The sequence below is a fragment of the Bidens hawaiensis genome, unplaced genomic scaffold (genome assembly GCF_021521415.1).
Source record: "Bidens hawaiensis isolate Kalapana, Puna unplaced genomic scaffold, B.hawaiensis_p1.1 tig00000458_1, whole genome shotgun sequence".
Classification (NCBI taxonomy): domain Eukaryota; kingdom Viridiplantae; phylum Streptophyta; class Magnoliopsida; order Asterales; family Asteraceae; genus Bidens; species Bidens hawaiensis.
Genome location: NW_027491030.1, coordinates 394,399 through 408,109, shown reverse-complemented (window position 1 = coordinate 408,109; position 13,711 = coordinate 394,399). Strand labels below are relative to the sequence as shown.

The 13,711-nt window shown below is 32.6% G+C and overlaps 1 protein-coding gene across 1 annotated transcript; it reads right to left on the bottom strand.

The window, feature by feature from the left end:
* Positions 1–7,627: 7,627 nt before the first annotated feature.
* LOC143627470 (xylan O-acetyltransferase 1-like) lies at positions 7,628–12,015 on the bottom strand. The gene is made up of 5 exons (XM_077097283.1): positions 11,488–12,015; positions 10,598–10,769; positions 9,264–9,463; positions 9,018–9,176; positions 7,628–8,083 (listed from the first exon to the last, which is right to left on the bottom strand). The coding sequence occupies exons 1-5, from the start codon at positions 11,868–11,870 to the stop codon at positions 7,735–7,737; spliced, it is 1,263 nt and encodes a 420-aa protein (XP_076953398.1). The 5' UTR covers positions 11,871–12,015; the 3' UTR covers positions 7,628–7,734.
* Between the last annotated feature and the right edge of the window lie 1,696 nt (positions 12,016–13,711).

Below are 13,711 nucleotides of genomic sequence, written 5' to 3'. Positions count from 1 at the left end.
AAAAGGCGTTCAAAAATATTAAGATTACAATGATGAAATTCTTTTGAATTTACTAGTGATTAGTGAGAAACGACTATAGGTTTAAAATCAATCCAAATAAATCATTAGTGACAAAATTAAGATGAGCTATATTTTTATTATTATTATTTTTGAACGGCAACAAAAGCAAATTTTGTAACTTGAAAAAAGAGACGTTACAAGCAAGGTACTCGCAACAAACCATCAAAAACACGTTTTTTTAAAGAGAGATAAGTTATAAATTTGATGAGTTAGAATTTCTAAAATACTTTTTTTCATTGAAATTTCTTTTGATAATTATATTATTTTATGAGTTACTCATGCCCTATTAATATAATGGTATAGTGTTTCACTGACAAATATGAGATAGTGGGCTAAGATCCTTGCAAAAGCCAGGCTTGAGAGATTTTAAGTGAAATTTTTTTGTTAAAAAATTTTATTTGAGTTTATAAATTAGAACTTTTTCTAATAATAAGGGAGTAAATTAAACTTATCAGATATGTAAGGGGTGGTTGTGTACTCTTTTGTTTCTTCTCACATTCTTTTTGTTAATTAATTATTATTTTACTAGCTGGTGATGCTAACAAAAAAAAATTTAAAAAATAATGGCATGTGATCATCTACTTAACAAATTATCATTTAATGACCATGCATCCATGGTATGATAGACAATTCTATAATTTAAACACAATAATAATAGATACAGTAATCTCAATACCAGTTAAACATTGTTTTCCTTGATGTTGTCTTATGTTTCGCGAATTAAGACCATTAGTAGTTTTGGATATTCGAAAGACTTTAAAACTATATTTTAATATTATGGTTGGTTATTTTAATCTTTGATAAATTATAAAGACAAAATTTGGACCTCGTTTTTAAGATGTTTTTAAGCTATTGGTTATTTCCGAATTAGGGTGATGAACATTCCCTGTAAAATTTTTTTGGAAAGCCAATTATATAGAAATCAAAATAGGAAACCTTTTAAGTTCTTACCAGCAGGGGCCCAAAAAACATACAAAAAGAAAAAAAACAAAGGTACACACGCAAGAACCACAAATACATACAAAGGAAAATTAGCAAATTAAACTACATCAACTTTCTCAATCCAAAATAGATCATTTGGCTCGGTTCTTCACCATATAAATGAACACTCTTTAACATCCGCAATCACCTTTGAAATCATCTTTGGTTTGTTCATGAAAATTTGTTCATTCCTCAATTTCAAAATCATCCTAAGGGGGTGTTTGGGATTCCTTATTTTACCTCCTTATAACTTTTCAATAAGTTAATAAGTTACAAAAGTGTAACTTATGAAACTTTTTCTCTCACATCAAAATCAATCCCAAACACCTTTTTCATTTTCAAAAAGTTAATAAGTTATAAGTTGGTGAAAATAAGCAATCCCAAACACCTCCTAAATGTCATCGCAAAAATTGTTTGAATCATATCACTCTCCTCCTTTGACATTTGTTGCTTAGTTGAGAGCCCAATTGTTTTTTTAACCGACTTGAGCATCTCGTATATAGACAATTTAACCCATGAACATATTACTAACCGAACTATCTTTACAGATGTGTTAAAGTTTTTTTTAAAAAGTTCAGATAAATCGCAATGTGTATCCGCCACATTTATACCCCTTGAAACAAGCGCCATCCTTGTCAAGATTTGATTTAACACTGCCCTTGTGAAGAAATTCACTTTGATTGGTATTCATTTGTGCCAAAAATCCCGCTTTCTAATAATCTTTGTTGTTTAACTCATGTCTTAAGCTTTTTACCACAAAAGAGCCAAATTCTTTATTACCATCTCTCCCTAGTCAAACATCCGATGGGAAAGAAATTGTTATGTAGTTATGTTGGATAAACTTGTTAGACAATTTTGTAACTCCGTCATTTTCGGGCCTGTTCTAAGTTGTCTTCTCCAATTCCATAACCAAAGTAACTCCCCATCTTGCCAACGGTACCTGTCATGAATCAAAGCATCTTTTTGTTGTTTATTTCCAAAGAGAATAAAATAGGAAAATTCAATTAAAAAAGAAAACTTCAGTGTCCATGTGTCTAGCATGAACAGTGTTACATTTTTCTAACGAAGCCGATAATCTGTCGGTAGCATTTAAATGATACCCCAGTTCCAATGTATCTAGATCATTTATCTTCTTCCAAGTACCGCCCAAAGACGCTTTGATCAGAATATCATCCTAGGTATGAACAGCCCTATGCAATGTTGATATTGTTTTGACCCATAACGTGGAGCTGCTATTTTTATATTTCACCCACCATTTTTCTAGAAGTGTCCCATATTTTGAGCTTGAAGGCTACCAATTCCTAATCCCGCACGATCTTTTGCAAGGATGATCTTTGCCATGCCACCCAACTTATCTTGTCTTTATTATTATGTATCCCCCGCAAGAACCTTCTTCGTTTGCTTTCCAGATGTTTTAAAATCTTGGTCGGAACTCACGGAATAAAGAGAAACAGTACAATCCAAAACTTCCCAACACCGTTTTTATCAACGTCAACCTTCCGTGCCCCCAAAATGATAATGTTTTCGCTTTCCATCTCGATACTGTTTTCGGTTTCCCAAAAAAAAGGTTTATAAAAATAGACTAGGTAATCTTGAAGGCAATCCTACCAAGTGTGTAAGTATAGTGTCTATGTTCTAGTGAGCCCACATTTATGCCCTATGTATTCATCATCCTGCACTCGTTTGTATGTCTTGAACTCTTAATCTTTAATTTGTGCCTATCCCTTAGAATGTGCATCTTTGATAAAGATTAATAAATATCAATATTACTAAGTGGATGCTTCATTTATATTAGAGGTACGAAAATGATTTAAATGGCCTGTATCTTATTCTAAGCCATCCATGTTCATTTATCATGATCATATTGTTTTGCATATTTGTTGGATGAGTTGTGATCATATGCAGTGGCGAAGCTTGGACATATACGTTAAGGGGGCCGGCCTTAATATGTATAAAAAAATTATAAACTAGAGGGGGTGGGATCAAAATTTCGGTCGGAAACAGGTAAATTTACATTATGTATAAAAATTTTCGGCTAAAAAAAGATAAATTTACACTACCGAGCGAAAAACGGAGGGGGCCGGGGCCACCTCCACCCCCAACTAAGCTATGCCTCTGATCATATGATTTGGCATTCAACAGAACGCTAATTACAACCTTTATAGTTTCTTTGTTGTATTATTCTCAACAGTGGCGGACCTAGGAATTTTTTTCATGGGGTGGGGGGGGGGGGGGGGATATTTTAACTATCGTTTGACTATCCTTATACAATATTTTTTTTCGGTCGGTCATATTAAAAAAAGATAATCAAACTAAATTTCTTATAATCAACAAAAAATATGTCAAACGTCATTACAGTTTCATAGCCCACATATCTAAAAACTTTTAAACGAAGGGTGATGGTGCATGTTGTGTTTTTAGGATCATATAGTATAATAATAAGTATTTCAACCGATGCAAAATATATAGATGAAGTAATAATGTAAAAGAATTTAAAAAAAAATCTAAACATTTTTAAACAAAACTAAATGCACTACGAAAGTACAAAGAACACGAAAGGCAAAATCGAAGCAAAAACAAAAAGAATGAACTTTTTTGTTGTTATTATTAAATTTTTACATTGAGAGGGAAAAATTTGACGATGAATTTGACAATGAAAAAAAGATAAGTATGTCAACTCACGTGTCATTGGTTTAAGTGGATTTGATTAAAAAGGCGACCCCCCACCCCCCAAACACACACACACACACAAACCTATAATACACCAAAAGTCCTCATCATCATCTTCGCAACCTTCAACCAGTGTTGAGACTAGAACACTTTTAATCGAAGGTCTGAGCGGTATCTTTTTTTTTAATAACAATCGTATGTTAATAATGTTTCTCAATAATAAATATACATGTGAGAATAGAATTGGTGTTTTTAATATTATCTTAGTTTGTTAAAATACATTAAGTAATATTATGTTTTACATATAAGTATATTTATATATTATAATAATAATTAAATAACAAAACTTATTAAAAGTAACAAACCATAAATTAAGTAAGGGTATAAAGAAAAAAGCGGAAAACATTGTTTAATACGGATAGTTAAATAAGATTAAATTAATGGATAAAGGAAAATGATAAATAAATAAGCAAAAGTATTGAAATTTGTGCAGTTGCCTTTTCAATCTTCTTCTTCGTTTGTCAAGGGGTTTATCAAGAAGATATACAGGTTCAACACTCATCATCTTTACCAGAAAAAAATTCCGATTAATCAATACTCACTCTTTTCCTTTTCTCAATGATTTCAAAAGTTTAAGGGGGGTGATTAAAAAGTTTTATGAGGGGCGCTCGGGATTTTCACATATATATAACACTAAACAGGAAAAACTTAAGGTGGGCGGCTGCCCCCCTTCCATGAGCATTAGGTCCGCATCTGATTCTCAAGTCTCAAGTAAATATGCATTCAACTCATATTGTATAAAAATAAAATGTATTCAGTTTAGTTAGGTAAAGAAATGAATGCCTTGATTTCACACATTTAGGGGCTGTTTGTTTACATCTAAATGAAATCATTCAGATGTTTAATTCATTCAGACCTCAAACTGTTTTATTTCAAATAGAAAAACATTTGAATGGTTAAAATATGTCTGAATCATTCATACTTGTTGCTAAATGGGACAGAGGCTTATTCAAATCTGACTCATTCAGATTTGAATGAACCAAACAGTCCCTTAATCACTTGTGAATAGAACAAAGTATGTGAGAAATCCACCTAAGTATTTAGGCATCATAGAAATTATGTTCATGGCGCGCGCACATTACACATGTCACACAATATTACATAAAGCAGAGGATCCATGATTACCACTTAGGCATTTACCAATGATTTAACTAGACAAGTCACCTAATTAACTCGGATAACTATGACAACGTGCCATTTATGAATGAAAACACTTCATAATTTAACATTATTTGCATAAGTTTGTAATTTCATAGTTAAGGTTTCATCAGTTTGTTTAACAAGTTCTAATTATGTAATGGCACGCAACATTACAACACTTAGTTTAAATAACATATTTGATGTGTAAGATTCAATAAGTTAAATGGAAATTGTGGAGATTCCTTAATGAAATTTTATTTTACATAACATATTCCTTGATCTACGATCAAACCGCGTATCAACATTTCTTTCACAAACTTTAATGGTTTGGTGATAGTTTTACTGGTTCTTTCTATGTTTCTTGAAAATTTCATACCAACCTTATTATGAAAGATATATTAATTCTTTAACATTATCACAAGTAATGAATTCTTGTCACTTTTCTTTTAATTTAGTATCTTGCAAGTGCAAGGGAACGGTGAAATTTTGGTGTTAAAAATGTATATTTGTTTTATGAAATCCTTGTTTTCACTTTTGAAAGTATTAACCACATTATCACCACATTTGTGTTTTAATTAAACACAATTATCATGTGACTGATTTGTGTTAATTTAAATGAGAAGAGTAGAAGGATACATCTCGTTCATCAAAGGCCATAAAGCAAGTTTCATCGTTTGGACCATCTTCATCTATCGTTACTTAATTTTAGTTTTGCTATTTAAAAATGGTTAGCGGTGCAATTTATTGCCCGGTTACCTTTTGTATTAATGTAAACACTACATTTAATCATGAGATAGATAAAATGAATAAAAAAAGTGAAATAATTTAAAAATAAATAAATTTAGCACTAGTTCAAATGACCCTTAGACTATGGGTAATGGGGGGTGGACAGAGGGGCGCGGTCTTGTGTGGCAGCCTAGGTGGCTTGCGCACACCACTACACCACCCAAGTGAACAGGGGCGCGGACGGCTCCCGTGGTCCGGACCACGGGGCTTGGTCAAGCTTTTGAGCAAGGGTGGACAGGGGGGCACGGTCAATAAATTGGGGGTGGGCAATCAAGCCCCACTACACCCTATGGGGCTTGGTTGAGAGGCTTTATCCAGTGTCATGTCATCGCCTACGTGTCGGGTTTTGATTGGCTCATTTGGGGCTCAACCAAGCCCCATTACCCTTAGCCTTATAAAGTTATGCAGTTATTTTCAATAAACTAGAAAAAAGCAAGTTTATAAAGTAAAAAAAAACAAACACTTGAATTTCTGTGTTATAAAAATGAAAAACATTCAAGAAGACAAAGGCAATGTTTTAAAAACCGGAATTTTAATTGTACCGGATTGGACTAAAAAATGGTACAACCGGTTGAACCGGATTATACCGAAATGTTCAACCGATTGAATAGTTTACCTTGTAATTTTATATAAATGTAACTTATATCCAAAAACAACCCAAAATTAAATGATTCTGTAACGAAAAATAATCCAAAAGTTAATCCATATTAAAAAAATAATGCAAAAGCACTCAGTTTTTTAAAAAATAGTCATAAAGTTTACACGTTTGAATGTTAATTGTTGGGTTAAAAGTTATTTTGAAAAAATACGGGCCGCGAATATAAAAAATTTCTCGGACACAAAACCGGTTTGCCGGTAAAAACCGGTAATTTAGACAAAAACCGACGATACGATGTTCTAGCAAACCGGCAAAAAAATGCCGGACTCAAAATACTGGCATGCTGTACGAAATCCGGTTCAACCGATCGGTTTGAACCGGTTTTTAAAACACTAGACAAAGGTAAGAAAACTTATGATGCAATTAGGCCAAGAGTTAATTTAATTTCTTAAAAGAAACCTTATGTCATGAATAATTAAATCTATGTCAAAATTTATTAGTTAGAAAATAAACTGACATATTTTTTTATAACTGAAATGTAATTTGTAATATATATTATATTTATACATTTTGTTGTAAAAGTGTTAATATTCAAAAAAAAAAAAAGATTATGAGTTAAATTGGTTGTGTTTGAGTTCATGTCTCACAAGATCTTTAAGTTTGCGTCAGGTTGAACTAGCCAATCCACAAGAATGACCCGTGTAACATCTCTCCCTACCTTCATGCACGCACTTAAAACCTAACTAATCAACAATATATCTAACATTTAAACTTTCAAAAAATCATTTTGGAGACTCAATCACCAAGTTGGAGCTATAAAAAGACCTCCCCCCTCTCTATCTTTGACCCTTTTGCTACATTATGTATAGAGGTGCATAAATCAAATTTTGGTTCAATCGGTTTGAGTTGAAACCGGAAGGTCAAAGACAATTATTAATAAAACCATTTGCGGTTCCAACCCAGTCTATAAGGGGGAAAGATCAGCTTTGGCCGGTTTGAAACTGACTTTTAACCGGTTTGGTTTGCGTTTGGAACTGACTTTTAACCGGTTTGGTTTGCGTTTGACCGGATACAGTTCGGATCGGATTTCGTTCCAAGCTGGTTTTTTATTTTTTCACCACTAGTTATGTCCACTAGTGTATTCTATAAACATATGACCAAAATTCTTTATAAGCCCATATACAACAAAATAAAGTTATAACAAGCCCATAGAGATATAAACTAAAATGGTAACAAGCCCATAAACATGTTTTCGTTCTTTTTCAATATTTTCATTTTACACCCCTCCAAATGTAACTGTTTATTGCTCTTTAGAGCAAACCAAAACTGACAAATACAAATATACAAAACTAAAATTGTAAAAATATTTCTAAATATACAAGGTAAATACAAAATAAAACAGAAATATAAAAAAAGTCAAAAAAGAAAATTGTCAAGTGTTACGAGCGAGAAACAATGTGTGTATAAAGAAACTCGTTCCATGTATCGGGTAAGCCAGGTAAACACCAGTGAATACAATCCGCATAAATAGCAGGGTCTCCCTTTTGTTCATCGGTCAAAATTTTGCCTTGACGTGTGGTGTAGATTGAGGTGTGTGCATCTTTTCGATACTCTGAAATAGTAGTTATGTTGAGGAACTGAACCGGGCGTTTCATTGATTGAATTAGATCGGTCGCAACCTTGAAGAGACGCCGGTCTGTGCCCACAAATGGTGGTGCGGTCGTGTTTAGGATTGGAGTTGTCTCCTTGGCACATTTTATGCCATCGGGGTTGTTCCAGTCCAAGCTTCTGTGTATTTTAGATTCATTATAATATGTTGCAAACTCGTTTTATTATGATATATCTATTTGGTATATGAATATTCCTAACATAACACAAAAATACAACACAAACCTAGGGGTTTAAATTCAGTGTAAAGGGATTCGTGTTGAACCCACAAACATAGCATGCTTAACAAGTCGGATTCGGGTTTAAATGTTGGGTTCATGGGTTGACCTGTTTGTATTACATATATTTTTTTTGTTTCAAAAGGTTTTATGTAATAAGTTATAACTTATTCTGGTCGGATATTTTATGTAAAACTTATAAGTTAAAAAAAGAAATGGATATGATGTTTTATAGTTTAAGTGCAACACAAAATACAATACAAACCTAACATGAAATTCGCAAGTTTAGTTTTGCTAAGCGGTTGGGTCAGGTTGACCTTTTTTTAACAATTTTTATAAAGACCTATAAATATATGATTATGATGCAGCTAAAGTGTCAACATATTGTAGTAGGTACAATGCTTTGATTACAATTTACAACTAATGTTGCTGCTAATACCCTACTAATTGCTTTTAGGAAAGTCCATACGTTTGGAAACTAACTAATTAAAGCCAATATTCCAAGTTTCCAACTCCAAGATGTAGACCTGAGAACCAACTAGAGGTGATCATTTTTGACCATTTCATATTGTAAAAATCTATCCGTTCATATTTTATTAATAAGATATAGTTTTGTAACTATATTTAATAATTATTTATCAATAAACCTAACCCGACCCAACTCGTTTTGACCACAACTAAGTTGTACACGTACATGTGTTTATTTACTTTTCTATGCGTATCATAACCCATGACAAGTAAATATACATATATTTATGACGTCATCAGGTTTTTGAAATCTTTTTAACCAGTGAATTGGTAAGACGGCCAGACTAATTATGAAAACAAGAACTTACTTGATATGAAGAGGGGACATGCTATTGAAAAATACCATGGTTCGATTAGGGTTTATATTTTGATCAACCCACTCGGACCACGTCTTCAGTACTCTTCCATATGCAACTGGCCTATCGACCTTGTCATATTCCGTTGCACCTTCATCGAACGATCCTTGCCTATTTGTTTCCAGAAATTTCAAAATAAGTTTTATCTATAGGAAAAAGAATGTGGATTTAAGATTTTTTTTTTCTTTTAATGCTTACAGGACTTTCATCTTTGGTGTGTTCATCCACCAAATGTATGTGTTGAATACCAAATAGTCAACATTTTTCCAATTTTGACCATGCTTATTGATTGATTCTGGCATGATAATTCTGTCTAATATACTGTGCATGTCTGGGTCATCAGAATTGGATTCTACTATAAATGGGGCCCAGTAAAATTCCACCGTGGCATTATAATCCTGAAAACACTCAGAAAGTACAATCAGCTTTAACATTTGGCTTATTTTCTAGACAACACTTTTTGTTATATATAAATACACAATATTATTTATAAAAATAAAATAAAATACACAACCTAAATCATAACTCAAAAAGCTCTGTTTTAAAATTTAATTGTTTAAACCCAATAAATTTTTTTTTTACTTAAGGTCCAATTTTTTTCTACTCTTCGGTCCAAAATTGTTAGGTATTTTCGAATAGCATCGGTTTATATGACATTTATGTTAGTACACGTAACACGAACACAAATAATGTTGTATAAATCTATTAACAAAATTGTAAAAATAAATAAAATCTTATCTTACATATTTACACCACCTTCGAATATACCAAAAAGATAATGAGTTTCCTTGTTTATACAATAATTATTTTTTGTTCAAAACTATATATGTTATATTTTTGACATTATTGATAGAAGAAAACACTACATATACCTTAGTATGACAAATATACAAAAAACCTCTCCATCAATGTCACAATCTTACTGAAAATGACATGTAATATTTCGTAAAAAAATGTAAATAAAAACCCATTGTATTAATTATTTTACATTTATTTATTGAATAAATTAGAGGATTCTTTGCAGGGCCACTTGCTTTTCTTTTGGTAAGTGCTAAAGTCATCATTATGAACGAAGTGGTCAAAAGGGTTTCTTATTCAAAAGCTTACAGAAATTATGGTTTTTGACTTTATGTTATCATTTTTTTGTTAATAAAGAATTATCATTGGCTGTCTAATTACGTATAAAACTAAGAAGGAAACTTACGACCATATAATAACATAAACTCGAACATGACGCCAACAAGAAAATTTTACCTTTTATCTTGTAAAATTTTTATATAAAACAGCTAATCATAATAACTTTTGTTTAAAAACTAACAAAAATAAATGGGCTAGCCACTTAAAACTTTTAACTTTCCAGTGTCGACCTAAACATGACTCGTTTAATGAACGAGTTTAAAAGTTTTGACTATAAGAAAACATGTTAAACTAAATCTTAACTCAGTAATTTAAGAAGTAAATCTAAACCCCTCGATTTCATGAGTAAAGTCACTTCAAATTTTGTTCTACAGACAAAAGGAGAAATAACAAACCTCGAGTCTTAAAATGGAGAGCGACCCAGTTTTGGTCAAGCTCTTTCTTCCCGGATCAGCAACCGACTGAACCAAACACACCATCGATTCCCATTGATTTCTATTTAAGGAATCACCAACAAACATCAACCTCTTGTTCCTCAGTTTCTCCGCCAACAACTTCGCTCTAAACCTTAATTCCCACAAATCAAAGTCAAAAGTCAAAACCATAGAAAACTCAAAACATCACCCTAAGATAAAAAATCTTTTACCTTTATTATTAAAAGTGTGACCACCACACATTTACATATAATAACTCTCTAAGTTTCAACAATTACACAATTAATCTCACAACTTATTAATACGGTCATCCTCAATTTCATTAAGTTTATAAGTTGCACAAAAAACCCAAAAGTTTTTAATACGATAAGCCACACCGACTCATGTCTCGCCGCATCGTGTGGGTTTTTTTTCACTCTACATATACAGGTTTCCAAAACAACGCACAAAGTTCAAGCAACTAGTTATTAGAGCATCCACAACAATGATCAAATTCTTAGGTTTAGATACATGTGTCATCTAAAAACTTTAGGAGATACAAACTTCATTGTTGTGGACTAAAAGTTTATTTACAAAGTTTACATACACAAACTTCATCCAAACCACATAGGGGATAAAGGGTGGGGCCCTACTCTCATAACTACACATATATATATTGACATGTATATGTATATTGTATTATTATAATATTATTTGATAAGGTTTGTGGGGGTTTGTTGTTGTGTAAAAATATTATGTTTTTAAGAAAAGTTTGGAATATGATGTGGCGTTGACATTGCGGTTTGTGGAGGCTTGTTGTTGGAGATGCTCTTATTATTAGTATTTCATAAAAAAAGACAGATTAATCTTACTTTGGCAAATTACAATCTTTAGGCTGCCACCTCCAATTCTGAAACATAGAATCCGGTCTTCCATTCCTTAAACAAGTAACCTGACTTGTCAAAAACCCACACTCATCTTCCTTATACAAAGGATGTGTTTTCTCATCCAAAACCCAATTCCCATCAAACAAATCACACCCATCCGGAGGAAACTCTATAATTTCATCGTCTTCAAACGTCGTGTCACCCGCGCTAATATTCGACTCTTGAACTATGTTTTCACGTGGCTGGAACTTGGAAAATGAGAATTGAGTTAATGACATGACATCTTCATTGTAGAAAACAATTCCAACTAGCAAAACCGATAACAAGATGACCGAAACGGACACGTGGCTAGTTTTTCGATAAGTCATCGAGGCGGTGATGGTTTAGAATAGGAAAAATGTTGTGACATTTATGGGGAAGTTGATGGAGGGAGTTGGTGATGTGTGATTGTCTTGAGGAAATTGGTAGATGAAGTGTTAATATTGTGATCATCAATTTGCTTAAAATATGACATTGTTGTAACTAAACAAATATGTTTAGTAGTTTGGTCTATGTGTTTGGGTTTAGAGAGAGAAAGTTAGAGCGAGAAAGTTAGAGAGAGAAGAAAGACTTGTGGGAGGTGGGTGTCTCTGGATCACTTTCAATGCCGGTGATGAAAGGTGTTGTTTCCTATTGAATCGAAATATTATAGTTGCATTTGTTTCTTTTCATGAACTTGAAAACAAAATATTTGATTCGACCAATGTAACTAGGTATCACATCTAGTACAACTATTAGGTTGGTTTAGTGGTAAATATGTATACCTAATAATTAAGGGAAAATTCTTAAAATGGTTTATTCATAAGAATGTGTTTCCAAGTTTATCCTTACTAATTCAAGTTTTTAACTTTGTCCCTTTGTTATATCATCGCCGACGACATGATAGCGAACGCCGACGATGCGTTACTGAAACAAATAGGATAACGACACATGGGCGGAATCTGTGTTGACGATGCGTTATGTTGCTAACGTAGGGTAGCGGCGATACGTTATGTTGAAATATATATTTTTTATAAGAGTATACCTAACCTAAGGGTGTGTGTGAGCGTGTCGAAATTGTGTGGCAAATTCCATCGCAAAATTTTCATAGCTGTCAAACGCATTTTCTAGAGTGCGAGAACTAGTTATCGTCTCACGTCATTGACACATAGAGAATATGATAATAGTTAGTTATCTGTTAATTTAAGTGTTGTGAGTTAACTAAGTTGAAATATATATTTTTTAATAATAATAAAAAATTTGATTGTTTGAAGTGGACCTCAGCTACCAAGAGGGTATGACACCGCCATTGAAATGGTGCCAGAGGGCAAAAGATGGTTTGGCGTTGGAATTATAATTGGAGCGTTGTGGTTTTGGCGCCCCTTTAACGGGTGAGGTGGTCGGATGGCGCCTCCCACTTGAGACCACAACGAACAACCTAAACATGACCAACAAATGAAAAAGCTAATAAATTTATTTATGCTAATGTTATTTTCAAGAGACATGAATTTCAATTCGAGATGATAGGTTTTATAGTTTGTAAATGTCTTAATAACTTTCGGAATTGTGTATGAAACAATCTTAGTTTAAAGTATTTATATGATAATCTTAAAATCTTAATTCAAATAATTTATAAATGTTTAAGGGGCATGTGCAACCTTCCGCCTCTCTAGTAATCCTTTCGATATTAAATGTTTCGGGTCATGTCGTTTCATTAAATACATGACATTAATCGTGCTAAACATATCATGTCATATTAGTTGATAATCAGGTTTGTGTTGGAAGACAATGCCACAATTAGTTTATCGTGTTGTGTAGCGCTAGTGTTAATAGTGTCGTGTCTAGCATGTTTAATACGTGTAGACTTGCTAGCATGAGCATGTGCCCACTCACGGATGAAGATCACACATGTTAATAATCCCTTTAAGCTCTTATGCCTCTAGCAAACTTTTAATGAAAATATGGTTTTTATATATACATGTAGTATGTTAAAAAGTCGTGTATTATACATGTAGAATACAATCAATATTATATACTTGGGAGTAATAAAACTACTATGATTATAAAAATGATATTTAAAAGAAAATATGATTGATTGATAAGAATGAGAAGGATTCATAAGTTATAAGTTGATGAAAATAAGAAATCCCAGACACCCCTTATATAAGTATAACATAAATGTATCTTCTCC